Source organism: Dendrobates tinctorius, unplaced genomic scaffold (genome assembly GCF_039654945.1).
Source record: "Dendrobates tinctorius isolate UK_male_01 unplaced genomic scaffold, ASM3965494v1 ptg000224l, whole genome shotgun sequence".
NCBI classification, from domain to species: domain Eukaryota; kingdom Metazoa; phylum Chordata; class Amphibia; order Anura; family Dendrobatidae; genus Dendrobates; species Dendrobates tinctorius.
In genome coordinates, this window is record NW_027361891.1 from 8,670,443 (window position 1) to 8,692,999 (window position 22,557).

Sequence of the window (22,557 nt, forward strand, 5' to 3'; positions counted from 1 at the left end):
GTATATCATATCGTATCACTACATATAGATAGATATATAACTAGATATACAAAAAACCTGACCAGCACCTTCCAAGTGTGAATAGGTGCAAGCTGCAGTGACTGCAAAACATATATAAAAAAGGCACAGCAGCACCCTGTGAATGCCAAGACATATGATGTCAATGGAAACAACAACTTCCAAACGCTCTGTCCCTCAGCAAGATGTACTTACGAAAGCGAAGGTTCTTAGCGCATGATTTGGCCAATTCATGTGTGCCCATCAACCGCGGCAAGGTGACACTTCTCTGACGGGTCCTGTCTGAACCCTACCATATCCTACTATATATGCTACTTTCAGGTTAAAAAAACCTACTATAATGGACAAACATGTCTCTCCTGGGCTGCAAGCCTACAAGTGAATGGGCTAGTAGAACTGGTTGAGAACACCTGCAGGTTATCGCGAGGAGCGTAAGGGTCAAGCAGAGGGACTGCTACGCCTGTTGTTGTGTGGAAAGACTCTGATGACATAAATACCTACTTATCATTGCATCACAAAGTCTGAATTGCTGTTCATTCTCTATGGTATATCATCATGAGATCTTTGGATAGTAGGGATCACAACTCACACCCAGCAGCTGCATTCGACACTCCTGAGGACAATTGGGTCCGTCCTTAGGTGTCTTTCGTTGTTAGCCATTCAATGAGTAATTGGGTGATGTGTTCAGTCTAAAGTGCTTTCTGCTTCTCAATAAGTTGTCAGGATCATGGGATCACATTGTAAGCCTCTATAAGGCTAGTTTCACACTAGCGCTTTTGAGCGCAGCGACGGTCTGCGCACGGCCGCCGCTAAGCCCCGCCCCTGCCGCGCCTCCGCCGGTGGCTCCGCTTACTGGCGCATGACGCTGCATGCGTCCTGCGTCCCCTATCTTTATCACTGGGGGCGCAGGCCGTGCGCAGTATGTGTTTGGCGGCGCATGCGTCCTTTTGACGGTGCGCCGACCTGCGCCAAACGCAACCTGCTGCAGTTTGGTTGCGCTCGGCGCACCGTCAAAAAGGCGCATGCGCCGCCAAACGCATACTGCGCACGGCCTGCGCCCCCAGTGATAAAGATAGGGGACGCAGGACGCATGCAGCGTCATGCGCCGGTAGGCGGAGCTACTAGTCTATCACACCCTAGTTTCAGGGTCTGTACTTGCACTGCAATGTAGGGAGTAAGGCCGGGGTCACACTGGCGAGGAATACGGCCGAGTGAGAGGCGCTAAAAGCACGCATTAGACACGGACCAATGATTCTCTATGGGGTCCCTCGCACCAGCCATATATTTCTCATCCGTATTCTACGGTCCGTGTCAATTGCAGCATGCTGCGATTGTCAGCATACTACGGCTGTAGTACGCCAATGCACGTCTATGGGTGCGCAAAAAATACGGATTACACACGGACCACACATGTGACTTGTGAGAAATACGCACCCGGTGTCTTTTAGCAAAGCCGGCAATTCAGTGCGCTATACAGTAAACTCACACTGACAGGTTTAATAAAGAAACAAAAGAATATATATATATATATATATATATTCTATGTGTCTATATCTATTCTTTGGTTTCTGTTAGAAAACCTGTCATAGGGCTCCATTATATGTCCATTTTGCAAGCCTGCGAGAAAATCTCGCTATACGGATGCCATACGGATTCCATACGGATGCAGACATGCGCAAAATACGCGACCACACCTTGATTACGGATGACATACGGAGCACTGTTTAGGGGCCATTCATCCGTATTACGCATGTAAAATACTGACCGTATTTTGCGTCGGTTAGTGTGACCCCGGCCTAACTGTGGTTCTCCTGACCTGAATATATTCCTGCACATAGAATTTCCTCTTGAGGGATCATAGGTCGTCTTAGAAATTGGTTAGGTGACCTACATTTCTTACTCAGGATAGAACATACCCAAATATGTATTCTTCTATGTTATGACATACTTCCAGATTTACTTTAATATCACTGCTGTAGGAAGATAATACCTGAATTTCAACAGCTGACGTGCTAGATCAGGTTACACCCGTTTTGAGGCACTTTGCCAAGCCTGTCATATTAGTCAGTAAAAATCACATTTGTACTTTTATGAAGACAAAAGGATTTCCAGTTGAGGAGTTCGAGTGTTACAAATTCATTACATTATAACAGCGTTATTAACAGGATTAGTTTGGGTGGGATTCTGTTACTGCTTTATGGCATCTAGAAGAAATTAAGGAGTGGTAATTACAGACTAGAACAATCTATTACATGGGTGTTCCAGATTTGTTCAAAGCTGTAGGATTAATAGTGTTACTAATATTCCGTATGTACATTAAAATGCCGGTACTCATAACGTAAGGCCAGAAGCTGACTGAACTTGCCTATCAATGGAAACCCAAAGTGACAAACGCTCAGTTGTGATTGGTCAGTTACACAATACATGTATCATGATAAAATGTCACGTCAACTTTTCTACAGACAGTGGATTGGTGAAGTCTTTCATAAATGGAAAAATAAGCTTTGGATTTCAGAGAATCTTTTATATTTCTTCTTAAAATAATAACAGTTTAATTTGATATTAATCCTTCTTGTCATAGGACATGTTTTACTAGTGAGTAGTACTGACAATGGTGCTCCACTGTGCGTCTTCAGGGAAGGTGGCTGCCTTCCAGAAAGCAATATGTTCAGGACAAATGGGACATTCTTAGGATTTTATATACGCCACATTTGTCTTGAGCGAAAGGTAAATAAAGTAGTCCTGCCAACATTAAAAGAACTCACAACCTCAAAGATGTAAAGTTTATTCAGTTGAGTCCAGAGAAACAGTAAACTTCCCGTTCCTCATATCGTCACAAGACAAAAGATGATCTTACTACTTACCAGTGAAAGCTGCAAACAATCCCTGCAGGCCTAATAAAACCCAGTGCCACAGGCAGCCATAGTTTAATAGATTCTTTGTCTATAATTTGGAGCTCCGTACTAGAAAAATAAATCTTAATTCCTTATAAAGTATTATTGTGAGATTAATCAGCACAGAATGTTGGACCTATTCTTCATCAGAAAACAAAAACAGCTGTGAAAAACAAAACAGACAAAAGCCCCGATTCATCAAAGCATTTACGCCAGTTCTGGCCTGAAACAGAAACACCATTAAAAGTCGCTAAATCTTTGCGCAATGCAAAGCAGCGTAAAAACGTAGCGACTTTTGGAGTTTATCTGCAGGTTTCAAAAATCCGTCAAAAGTGGCTGCGTTACTCAGGGCAGAAATGGTACTCCATTCTCTGGAGTAACATTTCTGGTGAGGCAGAAAGTTAGAAAAAGAAAGTTTAATGAGTAATATTAATAAGAAAAATATATACATAGGCGATATAGATTTATGAACATCATCCATGAGGGAGAAGGGGGCCGGAGTGACGCCCCCATGGCTGAAACGGGAACATTTCTGGGGAGAATAAAGTTAATTTTCTCCCCGCATCGTTGGGGTATGTGCACACGTTGCGGATTGCTGTGTGGAATTTTCCGCGCGGAATCTGCATATTTTGGCAGAATCCGTGCATTTCCTGCTGATTTATTGCGGATTTTGTGCAGATTTCACCTGTGTTTTTACACCTGCGGATTCCTATAATGGAATGGGTGTAAAAACACTGCGGAATCTGCACAAAAAATTGACATGCTGCGGAAAATAAACCGCTGCGTTTCCACGTGGATTTTTCCGCAGCATATACACAGCGTTTTTTTTCCCCTGTAGATTAACATTGTACTGTAAATCACTAGCCAATCTGCAGTGGATCCACAGCAGCAGATCCGCAACGTGTGCACATACCCTTAGGCTGCATACAGGCGCTGGGCAGCATAACAACAATATTACCCTGCAGCCTAACCCCATATCTGTAGGTTATTGGCGTTTTTTCAGTTGACAGGTTCCCTTTAAGATCAGGAGAATTTAGAGGCTAGTAAACATCTCTATCATGTACTTTAATCCCCACCAAAAGCTCATTCATCTGGCCCAGCCACCATCTTCCTTTGTTCCATATGACAATTTCTATGCTCTTGTACGTATTTTGGATGCTTTTGGAAGTTGACATCAGACCGTATTGGGTACCTTGACAGCATATTCAACAATTATAAGGAGTTGTGTTGTAGCACATTACTAGCCAGCATTATGTTTAGCAGCAGCTACAGTAGGGTCTTCTTTTGGATTTGAAGGGCTAGTCTTTTTTTTCCATGAGCGTCAATGAGCCTTGAATGCCCACGGCTCTATTGTTTGTTCATGGATTGTTCTTCATTGAACCACAGTTGATAGGTTTTATTAAAGGGAATCTGTCAGCACAGAATGACAGTTGAAACCAAGAACTTTACTACAAGCCCTCAGTGCGTGATCACGGGGCCAATCATTTAATTTCTCCATTCCACCTCTTTGTTTTCTATCTGTCTCCGACTTTCTATGGCTCTGTGAAGTCAGAACTGTCAATCAATGAAGATGGGGATGGAGATAGAGGGAAATCAAGCAGGTGGGAAGGTGAATTTAAATGTTTGGCCACGGCAAGTGTGCACTGAGCTTCTGTACTTGGTTTGTGATTCTGTGCAGAGTCTTTTTAATGAAAAAGAACCTCCAAAAAAACATATTTAGTCCATTACTGTAAATATACAAATTGTGCCTCATAAAGTCTCATTCGATAGAGACGACTCTCACAAGACTTGAGAGAAAGAAGAGAATACTGGAGTCCAGATCTATCTCACAATTCAAATTTGTATTGACAATAAACAGGCATATATAGAGACAAGACAGTCATGGCAATACAATAGGCAATCAATTAATGGCCCGGAGCCCAATACAACTGACAAACTAGCAACCAATTGATTAAGTGTAAACAAAACTCAGGCCCTAAAGGTACTGTCACACTTAAGGGGGTTTTACACATAGAGATATCGCTAACAATATCGCTAAAGCATCACCGGTTTGGTGACGCAGCAGCGATATAGCTAGCGATATCGCTATGTGTGATACTTACCTCCGACCGGCTCCCCCGCTGTCAATCGCTGATCGCGCAGCTCCATTTCTCGTCGGGCGCTTCCTGCTGGGCTTCCTGCTGGCGCCGACAGCATTTATAGATTACAGCATATTACACTGGGCCAGGCACCAGTGAGGGTTATATCCACCGCCGCGGCACCATAGATTCACACTGTTAGGGCTAAGTGCAATATATTGTGGGATTGACCACTCTTAGCATGGATTCCCTAGTACTTCTAATTTGCACTAATCTATTTCCCTTGCTAAGGGCCTGAGTGTTGTTTACATTTAATCAATTGGTTGCTGGTTTGTCAGTTTTATTGGGCTCCAGACCATTAATTGATTGCCTATTGTATTGCCATGACTGTCTTGTCTCTCTATATATGCCTGTTTATTGTCAATAAAAATTTGTATTGCTTTAGGGCAGTTTCACACGTCCAGATAATTCCGGTACCGGAGCTATCCGTGTCCGTGTGCATACGGAGATCATCCGTGTGACATCCGTGTGCTGTCCGTGTGTACCATCCGAGTCCTGTCCGTGTGCTGTCCGTGTGTTTGTGTTTTTGAAAAATTATTTTTAATGTTAACCCTTTCACTTTTAAAAACGCACACGGATCGCACACGGACAGCATCCGTGTGCGGTACGTGTTTACACGGACCCATTGACTTGTATGGGTCCGTGTGATCCGTGCTGTTGCACAAAAACGGATATGTCAGCGTGTTTTGCACACGGACACACGGTCCATGAAAACACTCTGACATTTGCATAGACACATTCATGAGAATGTGTCTACGTGTGTCAGTGTCTCCGGTACGTGAGAAAACTGTCACTACACGTACCGGAGACACTGACGTGTGAAACTGCCCTTAGATAGAGTCCTTTTAATGTATACTGGGAACATCCACAAGACTTGTCTTTTTGTATTCCCTTTTTTTTTTTATTTTCTGACCCAGTTGTCCAGCAAACACAATGTGACCCTTTTCAAAGTCACTCAGATCCCAATAGCCGTTTTTTCCTGCTTCCAGCACATCATCTTCAAGTACTGAATGTTCAGTTGCTGCTGAATATATTTCAGCCATTGACAGGTGTGATTGATAAACAGTTATAATGTGATTAACGTTCCCTGTCAGTGGTTTCCATCTTATGGATGATTGATATGTACTCATGCCAGGTTTCTGGAAATGGAGCTATAATCGTAACCTCCACAAGTGAGTAGGGCATAGGACAGACGATGTTCAGTTTCACCAATATTCTCAAAAGGTTTTTGAATACTTAGAGGCTATGTTTATGTTCCTAAGTGCATTTTTTTTACAGCAGAAATGCTGCGATTTACTTACAAACGCAACTACATTTTCTACATACAAAAAATGCGCCAAAGAACCCCAAATAAACACAAAGTTCAATAGCGTCTAATATGGGAGGCAAATCGTGCATGCTTCTACTTTTTTCCTTGGACCTCTTGGTCCGTGTAAAAAGTGGGACATGTGCACGGCCTCATAGAATAATATTGGTCCATGTACAATTGACTGTTTTGACGGATCACACTTGGACCGAAACTTCGGTCATCTGCACAAGCGCTAAGGCTAAAGTGCAGCACAGTGCTCTAGGAGCAATGCTAGTAAATATTTAATGGTGTTTGTAGGGATTTGTAGCATATTATTTGTTGCTTTTACGATGTCGCAGCATTATTAGTTATGATCTACAAACCTATAAATAAATGAAACAATTGAAATTGTTACGATACCTATTACATTAAACAACCGTCTGGAAAGTAGACTAATACCTGGTAATGACAGAAAAGAACTTGAGTCATTATTTTTATATGAGTGAGGAGTGGTAACTCTGCACCCACAGCGCTGATTTAATTATTCCTTAAAAAGCTTGTTAAAATATTAATTGATGAATGATATGTTCATTATGAGCTTGATTTAGTTGCTTGGATTATAGTTCTAGATTTATTGCTGGGAACATTTCAGATGTTTCTAATTCATATTTGGTAAAAAGGAACTGGATAGAAATGAATCTGAATATAAGTTGGTGTACGTGCAACGTATAGGAGCATGTTCACACTGGCCATTAAACGGATAAAACCTAAAATAGAAGCAGAAATAAACATATACCCTGCTGTAAGAAAGTAAAAAGCAATAGTGCATATCAATAACGTAGGGCACTTAGTAAAAACTGTTTTTGATCAAATATTGGTAAAAGCCATCCCACCAGTGCCAAGGTGTACCACAATCAGGACGATCCTTAACTCTAGTATTAAACCTTACCATGTGTTCAGAATGACATAACATATGCAATGTTTTTATTTGGACAATGGGTATCCACTAGTGATGAGCGAATATACTCATTGTTCAGGTTTTCCAGAGCATGCTCGCGTGGTCTCCGAGTATTTGGAAGTGCTCGGAGATTTAGTTTCTATTGCTGCAGCTGCATGATTTGTGGCTGCTAGACAGCTTGAATGCATGTGGGGATTTCCTAACACACAGGCAACCCCCATATGTATTCAGGCTGTCTAGCAGCCGCAAATCATGGAGCTGTGGCGGCACAAACTAAATCTCCGAGCACATCCAAATACTCAGAGACCACCCGAGCATGCTCGGGAAAACCTGAACAACGATCATACTTGCTCATCATTAACAGTATATTCACGCTTTTTTATTTTATTTTGTCGTTTCTTTTGCAGTCTTTTATTGAAAAATTCTCAGTTCAGATGTTGCATTTTACAGTTATGAAATGCGTTATAAATCTGTCTCATTGGCATTTTCTTAGAAGCACTGCATGCTTGGCTCCATTTTTTTTCATATAGCTGAATAAAAGCTTATAAAATGTGTGACCACAAAACGCCACATTTCATAAGCCTGAAAGAAAAGTCTAACGCCTTTTTTAACAAGTCTGAAGGAAGCGTAAATTGAGTTTCCTAGGATATAAAAGATAGATACCTGCCCAAAAATGTGTTTTGGGGAAACTGAAAAAACCACCATAGGGTGGGAGCACTGAAAGCCAATTTTGCTCAGCGCATCATTCAGCCTTAGACCAGTCCTATGTACACTTTTATGTGTGCTGATTTACAAACCGGGATATAAGAGGTAAAGCTTCTCCTTGTGGAGAGTGACATTTCCTATAAGAGCATTGCATGTCTTATAAGACTCTTTATACTGGCATGCAAGGCATGTCACTCTTCACAAGGATCTCATTCAGAAGCCTCTCATTCAGCCAAATCAGATGTCATGCATTGCACTGAGGAGGGGCAACAACCCAAAACATGTATCTACAAATTAAGATTCAGGTTCGACTTTTTATCCTAAATCATAAAGGGTCATAATTGACTTTTAGGATTGTTACTTCTAATAGGTAGTTCTAGTTCTCTAGAAAATTCTAGTTCTGAATCAGAAATTTTGATAATAGTGAGAATTGAGCCCGAAGGAAAATTTATTCCTCAATTTCTCAAACTTGTGCATTTTTTCAAATTTCTTTTGCCTTGTCATTAAAAAGCGGGCAGGGTTTAATGGCAAAGTCATTGCCTCTAATGACTGAAGAAATTCGCTATAATATGGTGTAGATTTTATTAAAAAAAATCTACAGCAAACCATACTTTAAATGATCACAATGTCCAAAAGATCAAATCATTGGCACTTCAAATGACTATATCAACACATATCCCAGTAAAAATTATAAACTGGAAGAAAATAAAGAGCTCCATTACAATATAAAAACATAAATCTTTATTGTTAAAAGTAGAATAAATACCAAAACAGGAAATGTCTTAAAAAGGGACAGTACAGAAATCCTAGGATAAAATGTGCAACTTTTATTATAGGGGCACCACATGTGTATTCAAAAACCTCCCCCCAAAAAAGGTAAATGCATGAAGCAACCACTATACTAAATCCCATCAGCTGTATATCTGACCACTAGAATAATGTTTCGTGCAAGGATTTGAGGGAATGAAAGCACCAAATCCCAGAATGTAATGACAGCAGTAAGTGTATGGTAACAACAGAAGTTATAAAAATCGTTTTATATTCTAATGGATCTCTTCATTTTCTTCCAGATCATAATTTTTAATGGGATATGTGTTGATAGAATAAACCATACTTGTCAAAGATTTGACTTTCTGGTTCAAAGACTGCCAGAAATGCGCCTATTATATTAATTGGGGAATCTTACGCTAATGCATTTTAGATTAAGACTGGTGAATGAGAAAAGTGTTAAGAATTTCACCAAAAATATATTAAGAAGGTGCATACCTTTTATATAATGTTACAGTGATATTATGAATAGGTAGTATTGCTTTTATAAAAGTGGTGGAAAAGCCCTTTAAAAGTTCTACAACCTATTGTTGCTTTTTACATTGACATTATTACAACTTAGCTGTTCCCGTTCCATGACAAAAATAGCTTGTTACCACACCATGACACACCTTCTTGCTACTGACAGCATCTGATAAAATGCCTTAATAGGTGTCTGTCCACACTTCTATGCACAGGCACAATATGCTGGCACACAGAAAAATGGTAGCATATGGTTGTTAAAATAATTAAATGTAGGTAAAGAGAGCTTAAAAATAAATGCAAAAAAGAATTATCAATATTATATAAAATAGAAATAACATAAGTCAAAAAATATTGTGCGCACAAAATATAGAATACATATTTAATAATGACAATCAAATAAACTCCATAGGTATCTCCATGACTGTGACAATCTATACTTTTAATATTCACACTTCATTTAGTTCAGTTGTAAGGGGGTGACAAAGGATTAACGCCTTGCTCTGCTCCCCTAATGGTTCTTAATGTGTAACCGTTTACATATGTTAGTTATTGTAATGTCGTTGTTAATACTTGGTGGTACTGCTACATGTAAAATATGTATTATCCCGCATAGTCAATGGTACTGCCACACTCTTTTCAGTGTTACCATTTTATATACAAATGTTGTATATGCGTTATGTTCCTGTAGTATAATACTGTGTAAGATAGGGAAAGTAAAGTGCACCCTTCGGACATTAGAGGGGGCACTTTAGTATTATAGTTCTCATAGCTAAGGGTAAGTGTAGTTTCTTTGGGGGCCACTAGATGGGGGCATAGAAGTGTACACGGTTAGAATAGATCATAGCTAGTTTGTAGGGGGTTAAAATAGGAGGGGCTACCGGGTGGTAAGACAGGAGTTTTTAGGAAGTTAAGTTGGATGTGGCCAGGGTGCACAAAGTGTCCACATGGACTATAGGCCCGGACGGCTCGGCAGCCACGCAACGTTAAATAGCTGCAGCCCACGTTATCCATGGCCACTGGGCATCATCGCAGTGGACCAGTACAGGAGACGAAAGATGTGACGACTCATAGCCTGAGCGGACGCCTTTAGGGCAGGAGTCGGTTGGAGTGAGGAGTTGAAGGAAGTTGGAGCTTCAAAGAGAACGGTACAGACAAGCCGGATGCTTTTCCATAGGCAACCAAACTGGGTGGCTGATGATTTCGAGTCAGGGGCAAAACAGGCAGAAGGAATTGTCATCATGGCGAGGTTAGGCCAGGAATGATCTGGGGAGCAGTCTAAGACGGTCCAGTCCGGACATATGGCGCACAGAAGCGTCAGCAAAGTAGGGAAAGATGAGGAAACACGTGAATTCCATGATGTGCCAACTGTGGATTTAAGGTGTGAAGTTGTAAGTAAAGTGAATTTTCAAGTTATCTTGGACTGTGTCTCCATTACTGTGGGTCGCCTGGAAGAAGGGCTGTTGCCGCCTGGGAAGTACCCAGGGGGACCTGAAACAGGAAACGCAGGTACACGTAGACGTGGAATACAGTTTTCTGTGAAGGAAGGTCGGGACACAGATGCTTCAGTGTCTCTAGCCTTGACTACAGTCCTGGCCTCCCCTTACACAGTGATGAATGAAAGAAAAAAAAATGGAGAAAAATAACAAGATGGTATGAATAGAAATTGTCCTTTTACCATCAATAATTTATCCATGTCAATGAAAGAAAAAAAATACTTACCTTATATACTTGAGTATAAGCTGAGGCACCTGATTTTACCACAAAAAAATGGAAAAACTTATTGACTCGAGCATAAGCCTGGTATGCATTGTTCCCTTATCTCTATCCTGGCATGCATAGCTGCCTCAACCCTATCCTGGTATGCATTGCCCTCTCATCCCTATCCTGGTATGCATGGCCACCTCATCCCTATCTTGGTCTGCAAGGCTCCTCATCCCTATCCTGGTATGCATGGCTCCCTCATCCCTATCCTGGTCTCCATGGTACACTCATCCCCATCCTGGTCTGCATGGCTCCTCATCCCCATCCTGGTCTTCATCGCTCCTCATCCCTATCCTGAAATTCATGCCCTCCTCACCCCTATCCTGGTATGCATGGCTCCCTCATCCCCATCTTAGTCTGCATGGCACCTGATCCCTATCCTGATCTGCATGGCTCCTCATCCCTATTCTGGTCTGCATGGTACACACATCCCTATCCTGGTATGCATGGCTCCTCATCCCCATCCTGGTCTTCATGGCTCCTCATTCCTATCCTGGAATGCATGTCCTCCTCATCCCTATCCTGGTATGCATGACCCTTTCATCCCTATCCTGGTCTGCATGGCTCCCTCATCACTAATCTGGTTTGCATGGTCCCCTCATCCCTATCCTGGTATGCATGGCTCCTCATCCCTATCCTGGTATGCATGGCTCCTCATCTCTATCCTTGTATGCATGGTTCTTCGTACCTATCCTGGTATGCATGGTCTCCTCATCCTTATCCTGGTATATATGGTCCCCTCATCCCTATCCTGGTATGCATGGCTCCTCAGCCCTATCCTTGTATGCATGATTCCCTCATCCCTATTCTGGTATACATTATGGCACTTCATCCCTATCCTCGCATGCATGACTCTTCATCCCTATCCTGGTCTGCATGGCTCCTCGCCCCTATCCTTGTATGATGGCTCCTCATCCCTATCGTAGTATGAATGGCCCCCATCAGAAAGACATTAAAAAAAATAAACCATCCTACTTACCATTCCTGCGCTCCCTCGCAGCATCTTGTTCCGGTGCCAGAATAAATATTCACTGCCCTCCACACCTGTGCCCGTTATTAAAGAGAAATGAATATTCACTTTCAGCGAAGTGAATATTCATTTCTCTTTAGCAGCGGGCACAGGCTTTAGCCGCAGCAGCCGGCTCCTGCCTCCTGGACCCTCTGCCGCTGCCGCTCTCCCTCCATCTTCTGGGACCCTCACTCGAGTATGAGCCGAGGGGGGGGGCTTTTTCAGCACAAAAAAATGTGTTAAAAAGCTCGGCTTATACTTGAGTATATACGGTAAGTCATTATAAATGCCAAGGTAAAAAAAATGAAACCGCATCTAGTGAAATTGTTCAGGTGTGGGTGCTGATGGTACCTGAGGTTATAGTGAATCTGTCAGCAAGATTTTGCTATTTAATCTGGGGCAGCATGAGGTACGGACTGAGACACTGATACCAGGGATGTGTCACTTTTATGCTGTGTCCTGTTGTTTCACTTTAAGTGTGTTTTAAAACGATAGGTCTACAGCTCATGTGTATCCTGGTCCAACAAGGCCCCCAGCACTGATTAGCAGCATACTGTCGATGTATAACGGGTGGGGAAACATCACTGATGTGGGCTGGGAGGCATAGACATCACTGGGATGTGATGGGGGCATAGACATCACTGGGGTAGACAGGAGGCCATATTCATCACTGTGGAGGGCTGGGGGCCATTTACATCACTGTGGAGGGCTGGGTGCATAGATATTACTCAGGAATGATGGGACATATACATCACTGGGAAGGGCTAGGCAGCATAGACATCACTGGGGGGGGGCTAGGCTGCATAGACATCACAGGGGAGGCCTGAAGGGGAGGGTTGAGGGACATAGACATTACTCTGGTGAGCTGAGTTACTAGACATCATTGAGGATGGCTTGGGGCATAGATATCACTGGGGAGGTCATAGATGTCACTGGAGAGGGCTGGAAGGGCATAGACATCACTGGGAAGGACTGGGGGCATGGACATCACTGGGAAGAACTGGGGGGCATAGACATCACTATAGAGGACTGGGGGGCATAGACATCACTGGGGAGGCTAAGGGGCATATACTCGTACATCACTGGGGAGGCTGGGAGGCATCACTGAGGAAGCTGGAGGCATATACATCACGGAGGAGGGTTGGGAGGCATATACATCACTGGGGAGGCTGGGGGGCATATACATTACTTGGGAGAGCTGGTGCATAGACATCACAGGGGAACGCTGGAGCATAAACGTCACTAGGATGGCCTGGGGGTCATATACAACAATGGGGAGGGCTGAAGGCATAGATATCACTGGGGAGAACTGGGGGCATAGACATCACTGGGAAGGACTGGGTGCATATAAATCAGTGGGGACTGTGGGGGGCATAAACATCACTGGGGAAAGTGGGGCTGCTGCTGCTCTCTTCATGTGTGGGACGGGACACACTAATTCTGCCCACAAAGTACGTCCTCACGCTGGCACTGGCCTGTGAGGATGTAATCCTTCAATGCATGTGCACACAGTGTTGAGCAGTGCAACTGGGGATTTAACAGGTCAGCAGCCAGCAAACGCGGCTTCCAGCCGAAGCACTGCGGTCCCTGGGAATCTACCCCAGGGGCCACAGAAAAGTTAATCTGCCTGACCCTGATGTATATTGTACCCAAAAGGCTGCTAATCAAGGGTGTAGGTGGGTTAGCTTTGTGAGCTATGCTACATCTAAAAACTCTTCTGCAGTCAGTAAGCTTACTAATATATTGTTGAAATAAGATTCTCTTTTCCTACATTATGCTGCTCTAAGGTGAGGTAGCAGTAACCTGGTAACTATCACGATTCCTCTTATCTGAGTATCTGGGTACAGTGAATGACTGTTCTGACAACCAATCTAGGAATGGGGCATGCTGAGCTGTCAATGTCTGGAGTGACAGTTTAACTGTCCAATCAGGACCAGGATATGTGGGGGCTTCATCCATGTGTCTCTTGCACAGAATACTTACCTGGCTATTTAACCAGGCTCTCTGCATTTGATTGCTGCCAATTGTAGCTTTGCTTAGGTGTGTACTTGATCTGTGCTCCTTGTCTGGAATTCTGATCTTTGCTGCTCGACCTAGGATTTTGTCTTGACCATCTGTTTGCCTTACCCTTTCGTCGTGATCTGCTACCTTGTTGGAATATTGACCTTGGTCTGTTTCCTGACTACGCCTTCTCATCTCTCTGTCTATGATGTACTCTTTAGGCTTTTTGACCTCGGACCTCTTAACTACCCAGTCTTATTCTGTGAGTAGTGACTAGCGCCACAGTCACAGATTTCCCTTTGAAACGCAATCTGCCTTATGAGTGTATTTTTATCATAACAGACTTAAAGGGAATCTGTCACCCCTTTTTTCGCCTATGAGCTGCCGGCACCGCCATCAGGGGCTTATCTACAGCATTCTGTAATGCTGTAGATTAGCCCCTGATGTAACCTGAAAGATAAGAAAAAAGAGTTAGATTATACTCACCCCGGAGTCCAGTCCGATGGGTGCCACGGTCCGGTCCGGCAACCTCCCATCTTCTTCTCGTCCTCTTCTTTCCTTCCTGTTGTGGCTCTGGCGCAGGTGCACTGCTATGCCCTGTTGAGGGCAAAGCAGAATACTGCAGTGCGCAGGCGCTGGACCTCTCCCGCCAGAGCTGCGACAGGAAGGAAAGAAGAGGACGTCATTGTTAGAAGATGGGAGGTGCCGAACCGGACCGCGACACCCATCGGACCAGACCGCCCCCCGGTGAGTATAATCTAACTCATTTTTCTTATCTTTCAGGTTACATCGGGGGCTTATCTACTGCATTACAGAATGCTGTAGATAAGCCCCCATTGTCTATGCCGGCAGCTCATATTCGAAAAAAGGGGTGACAGATTCCCTTTAACCAGTTAGTCAGGCTATGGAATATACTTCCAAATGTCTCTTGTAGGAAACAGGAAGCAGCACGTATTTTAAAGGGTTTGGCCACCTTTGGAGCAATTTTTTTCATTTAAATTAAATACATGTATCTTGGGCTAAAAATAATTTTTGCTACTGGGTTTCATTAGAAATTGTGCACCATTTTGCTTTTACAGGCTCTTTGTTTCTGTTAGGTTGACGGAACGCACCAAATAATAAAATGGCAATGAGGTGCGTTCGCAGCCTGGGGTCCACCGTGCAGAGATGTTAAACTGCTGCTCGGTAATGGCGGAGCACTAACTAAACACCGGCGGGTAACCACTGACCCGGTGTGTGTAGGAGCGAACTCTGTTACTCCACAGAGCCGCTGCAACATAAACGCCGGAGCCTGTTTGCGCTCACAGAGCTCGGCTATAGGAGCACTAGTGTATGGTCACAGGACTCTGCCCCTGAGACGCTGGGTAGAGTCCTTCTAGACCCATTAGTGCTCGACACCGCAGCTGCGGCATCAGGAAGTGCAACAGTGAATACTAATTGCATCGGGTGTGCACTGCACTGCCTCGGCAGACGCCACTAACCTCCAGAGCGGAGGAAAGCGCTTAACTTGCGCACGGCACCGCTATAAGGAACGTGGCTGCTAGTGCGGTGCAAAGGTGCCTTGCGCTGAATGGCACTGTGTGACGCTAACGCTCGTGTGGAGAGGGGGATGCTCTGTGGCACATAGACTAGGCCACTGCTGGCGCTGACTCTGACTACTAATACCCTAACCACATTTGTAATATCCAAGGGAGGGGTATCATAATAAGTCAGTCACCAGTCTCATGCATCCATCTTCACTCACACACATAATAACAAGAATCTATACTAGCGCATGGCCATGCGGCTCTTTTATAGCAGCATCCTTCCGGGACCTTCCTGAACCTTCTGATGGTCCAATCCGAGCTGGAGAAGAACCTGAGCATGTGACCTCCGATCTCCAATGAGAGATCGTCCCACGGGCATGCTCAGTGGACCGAAAGGAGGACTTAGTCCCTGGAGTAGCTCGCTGCTAACCAGCATGCGTTGCTATAGCTGGATCAGAGGTGGCAGCAGCAACCAAGCTTACAAAGCTGGTATGAGCAGAGCGCCTGGATCGATGAGTCTGCTGAGCAGCCATCTGTGCGGCCAGAGAGGAATGGGAGACTGCCTAATGTAAGGCTCGGGATTCCTGCTGTGCAGCGACCGGAACCTGATGCCTAACAGATTCTCTGCACATTCAACTTCAGTGTAGTCTTTGGCCATAAATCAGCTGAAAGGAGCTCAGAAAAATAGAGATAAAAAAGTTAAAACATTTCCTGTTACTGTCAGAACGAGCTCAGTGACGGAGTCTCAGATAAAGAGGTCGAGCACTTTTACTTGTTAGTGCAGCTTTCCTCGAAAACTGACCAGCACTTGTGTCTAAAAAATGGCTATGGAGGGAAGAGCATGTCACAGACCAGTCCATTAGCTTCTTCCAATAGAAATGCAGCCACAAACTAAATTAGAGTTGAATGTACAGGGAAACAGACAGCCTGTAAAAGTCAAATGGAGCAAAATTTGCAACGAAATCCATTTGCAAAAATGCCTCAACTTCTGGTCATCCCTTTAAAATATAAAAAAAAAAAAATGTTAAGAGTTCAAAATAATTCAATTCAGTAAGGAAAAAATTTGGCTTTCTAGCGCCACTTACAGAAAGCTGTCACATAAGCCAGCCCATTAGAGAACGTTAAAAATTAACTAGGGATATCTGTATCACTGATTTTGATTAAAATTGATTTATTTACAATAATCGTTGTTGAATAATGTATGTGATGTACTGCTATATACATACGACACTGTCCCAACATTTCAATAAAGCTGCATATGTCACTCAATATGTGACCATTGATAGGGGATGGTGGAATGGGGACAAAGTGAATGGATAGGGATAGGCGTAAATCTGTTTTGAGTCGAACACACATTAGAGGGGTTATCCATTACTCAGACAATCCCTTCTTAAATATTACAATGTCCAGTATAGAATAAAAACACCTTACACTCACCTCCAGTACCAGTGCCACTCTTGTGATGTCAGGGCCGGGACTCCTGAGGCTCAGTTGACGTTACAGTAGGACTGCTGTGCTGTCACATCCATCTGAAGTCCGAGGTTTGTTTGAAAGAAGTGAGAGCATAGTAGCCCAAAAATGGTGGTTGATTGGCTGCAGAGCTCATGTGGCATAACAGTGTGACACAAGTCTCGGGAGACATGACATCAATAGAATGGTGCTGGTACAGAAGGTGTCTAAGATATTTTATTTTTACATTGGGCAATGTAGTATTTAAGAAGGGGTTGTCCCTTACTCAGTAGTCTACAACAGAATAGTCTCAAAGTTGCTGCAAATTGTCCTGATGGGTATCCTCTCCTAGTTCATAAAGAAGTATTTTCTGGTTAGCCATAAGTATCGGTAAAGGGTTGTCCAAAACTTTGACAACCCATCCTTAAATACTGTATTCGCCATTGTGAAATAAAAATAACCTGTACTTTCCTCTCACACCGCTGCAGGTTCTATGCTATGCTACATGAGTGCTGCAGTCAATCAGTGGCCGCTAATGAGTTACAGATCTCACACTTCCCTTGGATGTCCAGGTTTTGTCCAAGGGAAGAGTTAGCAAAGTAGCCCATTAGCAGCCACATTTATTTTACAATGGTTGATAGAGAATTTAATAAGGGGTTGTCCAAGTAGTGGTTAGCCCCTTTAAAATAGTTTACAGTGTGCCAAGCTTTCTGGATAGGCTCATCTTTATTGATCCCAGTCCATAAAGTACCAAATGGTATGATAGTCTCTGACTTCAGTTTTTTGGGCATTCAACTGTGCAACAGGCACCAGCAGGGCTGCCACCAGTAATTTCAGGGCCCCATACTGGAAACTTTTTTGGGTTCCCCTTGAGACTCCGCCTAGGCTCCACCAAAGCTCCGCCTCCTCCCCTCGAACCTTTCACAGTCCCACCAGCCACTCTTGGAAAATCTCCACTTCTGCAGCACGTTCTCACCAATCGCACATTAACCATTCTCATTGAACAACAGATCACACACATAGCCAGCAGCATTTGTTTTGGATAGAAGATTTTTTAAGCCTTCCACCATGATATGGTAGACTCTTTTGGCAGCACCCTACTCTACTCTAACCTATTAAACATTTCTTAAAATGTAAATGCTCGTTTTAGGTACATTTTTATTTATTTTTCTTTAATGGAATGTTTCACAAACAATTTTTTAAATGACCAATAATACCACTTACAAGGGACCAATACCATCACATCATGGCTGGACCAATTAAATTCATCATTTGGTGTCCCCCAGCCTCAATATAGCATCATTTACTTTCCCCCATCTCCCAGTCTTAATTCATCATTATTTGCTTTCCCCACAATCCACTCTCAATTCATTCACGTACGTGCTGTCACCAGCACAGCACAGCACAGCTGTTCTGTGGGGCTCCAGGAAGGCCCCTGGTGCCGAGATGTGCATTGCCAATGGCAAAATGCTTCATCATACTCTGAGTCCAGGCCCCCTCTTTACTTCTGCTCACTGGGCCCCATACAACAGTAAGGCAGTAAACCCTGATGGCGGCACTGGGCACCAGTAGAAGAGATGCAAAAGGTGTCTTTTCAACTAATGGGCTCCTCAGGCAGTACCTGTTTTGTTTTGTCCACGGACATGCATGAAAGTTCTCATGCTCAGCCAAACAAAACATTTATGACACTTTTGGTGGTGGCTGATCTCCCGAAAGAACAAAAATTGCCAAATCTTTTAGTTTCCCAATATATTACACATTAGTTGGTAATCTAGTGCTACCAAAACTGACAAGTCAGACGATTTTAATGGAATTTATATTGAAACCTCAAGCTTTGCCTCTGTGCCCCTCAGTATTGATTTACTTGCACTGGCAGTCAAGGGAACGCTCTCACTTCTCTTCTAGTAAATTATGGTTACATTATTATCATTACTACTACAAGAAATGTTAAATATTTTATATTTATAACATGTTTTTATGTACTGTTTTCTATAGGTAGAGATCTTTGGGTTTTGGTTGTGGGGAAGTACCCAAAAAAGCATACAATTGGAATTCCTGAATTTAAGTATGTTGCAAATATGCATGGAAATGAGGTATGTGTCTCCTGTAAGGATCTTATAATCTATAAATAACTGCTTTCACTTTAAATCTCATTATTTGGAACAGGAAAATTGGATACTAGGTAAGTGTTGAAAATTCTGACTTGGTGAATAATGAAATTAATAAACAGAAATATATTAATATTTCATTGCATTTGTTACAGTTGGTAACGGTTTATAACATGTCTGTGCATTGCTGAGGAAGCTGCTGGTTAGTAACAGTAGTGTTAGGGTGTGTGCACACGCTGCAGATTCTGCTGCGGTTCCGCAGCGGATTTGGCCGCTGCGGATCCGCAGCAGTTTTTGCTGCGGTGTACAGTACCATAATATCCTATGGATATTAAAAACCGCAGTGCAGACTGTGCGGATTTTTCCGCGCGGTTTTCCTGCGGTTTCTAAATCGCAGAAAGAATTGACAATTCTTTCTGGGGATTCCACTGCGGTTTGCCATCTGCTCCATTGTGGAGATAAAAAACCGCAGGGCAAAACCGCTGGCTAATCCGCAGGTAAAACCGCAGGTCTTTTGACCTGCAGATTTACCTGCGGATTTTACAAAATCTACGCGGCCAAATCCGCACCCCAATCCGCAGCGTGTGCACGTACCGTAAGATCACAAGGGCTTCTTTTTCAAGCTAGCTAGGCTACTATCTAGTAACAGTGACATCTAGTGGAAAGCTGGTAGAACACACTGTATATCTTTACATAACCGTAGAATGTCATATGCTATTGCCTTATGCTCATCATAGTACAAGTACATCATACAATAAAACAAATAGATACTGGATTTTCACAATGAAAGTCAGTGGCAAGAAGGAACACACTGTTAATGCTAATTTAATATTGGCAGCATGCATTGCTTAAAAATCATAAGTTTATTGTTATATATGTAAAGTTAAAAAAGTACTTATACAGATTTTACAGCATTACAATGTCCACTACCAGATGTGCACCTGCATCTTTTCTGTATTGATATCTGAATGTTATGTTATATACCGTATATGCCTAACATTATTGCATCCATTCAATCATCATTTTTCACATACCTGTAAAATGAAAATGTATGAAACTTTCTAGTAAACTTTGAGTTTCAATTTATACTATTTCCACATAATCTCCCTATATATAGTATGAGCCCCAACATAGCCCCCTCTATACAGTATGAGCACCCACATAGCCCCCTATACACAATGAGTCCCCACATATCCTCTGAATGTGAAAACATGTATTTGGAAGTCGCCTTGCTACACTCATCAGGAGAGCTTTAAACTAGAACAAGGTGGGAAGGGAAGCAAAAGGCCAGAAAAAGCCATACACCTGACAAATGTTATTGAGAACTCTGCTATTAGAAATGGGAGGAAAGAACAAAGACAAAAGAATGTAAATAATAAAAATATTAGAGAAAGAGAAACCAATCACAAACTAAAATGTTTTTATGCTAATACACAAAGCATGGGCAACAAACAAGAAGAACTGGAACTACTAACGCAGGAAAAGAAATATGATGTCATTGGAATCACTGAAACTTGGTGGGACAATACACATGATTGGAATACAAGACTAGAAGGATACAACTTATTTGCAAGAAACAGACTTGATAAACGAGGAGGAGGTGTCGCATTGTATGTTAGAAACGCGCATATCTGCACAGAGATTGAAGCTTCAGAGACCGGGAGTTCTGTGGAAACTGTTTGGGTAAGAATACAAGGACAGAACAATGGAAAGGACACCATTGTAGGCATTTACTACAGGCCGCCTGTGCAAGCTGAAGATATGGATGAACTCTTTATGCATCAAATGGCCAAGTTCTCCAAAAAATATGACATAGTTGTCATGGGAGATTTCAACTATCCTGACATTTGTTGGGAATCTCTCTCAGGCAAAACTGTTATGAATGTGTCACCGAGGAGGAAAAAACCTAAACATGCTAAGTCACAGAAAACCAGAGAGGTTGTTAACTATGCAGATTGCAGATCCCTGATCCTACCACACAACTAGCAGCAGCCGTGGAGCGTACCTACGATGTTCCTAGATGCTTCGTCACAGCCGGAGGACTAAATATGCCTGAAGCATGAAAAGGGGAAAACTAACTGCCCCAGAGCAGACCCCAAAGGAAAAGATAACCCCCACACATGTATTGACGGTGAAACAAGATGAAGGCACAAACACAGGCAGGAAAATAGGCTGAGCAAACGATGGGGCCCAAACTAACTAGAAAGGAAAGGAAAGACACTGTCTGCAACCTGCAAAAAACCCTACAAAAATAATGTCCAACACTTCTGATAGCAAAATTAACCCTGGAGTCACTAGACTTCTCCCACTATATCAGCACTCTGAAATATTCTGAGACAGAGCAAAAAGAAACCGAACTAGTAAGGGACAAAAAGCAAATTGGCAAAATACTGATAAATAAGAGTGGAAATTCAGCACAGCCCCCAGATGGGGCTGGCTGACCACACAAAAAACTGAATAAACCAACAAAATCAAGTGTGAACATTAGCAGAAAAACTTAGCTTTAGATGACTGGAACAGAGCTGAAAACCAAGAGCTGACAAGCCAGAAGGAATCACCAGCAACTGAATAGGGCATCGGCTGTCTTAAATCCAATCTGAGACTCCTGAGGTCCAATCGTCATCCTCATTCTCAGGTGGCAGATCTCCACCGATCAAATCAACCTCACTACCTCCTGTTACCACCAGAGGGAGTCTAGAAGGAGAACTCACAACTGGTGAACCAGAGAATGAACTCACAACACAAAACTAACAGGTCAAGGAAATTCTTATTCTCTCTTGCTGACAACTTTATCTTCCAAAAGGTAGGGGAGAAAACAAGGGGAACTGCTACCTTGGATCTAATCCTTATAAACAGGGAAGAAATGGTTGAGGAGGTAAGAGTGACTGGGACCCTAGGAGGTAGCCACCACTGTTATGAATGAGTCACTGTAGGAGGCAAAAACAGGAATGCTAGCTAAGTCCAGAAAACCAGAGAAGTTGGCAGCTATCGGATTGCAGACCCCTGAACCTATCAACACAACTAGCAGTAGCCGTGGGGGGTTCCTACGATGCCCTAGACCCCTTGATCACAGCCGGAGGACTATATAGCCTAAAGACAGAAAGGGAAATCCGAACTGCCCCAGAGCAGACCCCAAAGCAAAAGGCAGCCCCCAACATATAATGACGGTGAAGCAAGAAGAAAGAACACTAACACAGACAGAAAGATAGACTGAGCAAAGACGGGGCCCAAGCTAACTAGATAGGAAAGGACAGGAAGGCTGCTGTCTGCAATCCGTGAAAAACCCTATGAAAATAAGAGCCAACAGACTGACAGTGAAAAAGGCCCTGAAGACGCTAGGCTTCAAAAAAGCTATGTCAGTACTCAGGAATATTCTGAAGACAGAGCAACCGGCAAAAGGAGATTCAGC

General features: G+C 43.1%; 1 protein-coding gene across 3 annotated transcripts in view; it reads left to right on the forward strand.

Moving 5' to 3' along the window:
- The window catches only part of CPM (carboxypeptidase M), a 158,450-nt gene that overhangs the window by 99,555 nt on the left and 36,338 nt on the right, over positions 1-22,557 (forward strand). For all 3 annotated transcript variants that reach the window (XM_073555500.1, XM_073555498.1, XM_073555499.1), the window contains one exon: positions 19,036-19,133. In XM_073555500.1, coding sequence (XP_073411601.1) covers positions 19,036-19,133 — 98 coding nt within the window. The remainder of the gene's footprint in view (positions 1-19,035; positions 19,134-22,557) is intronic.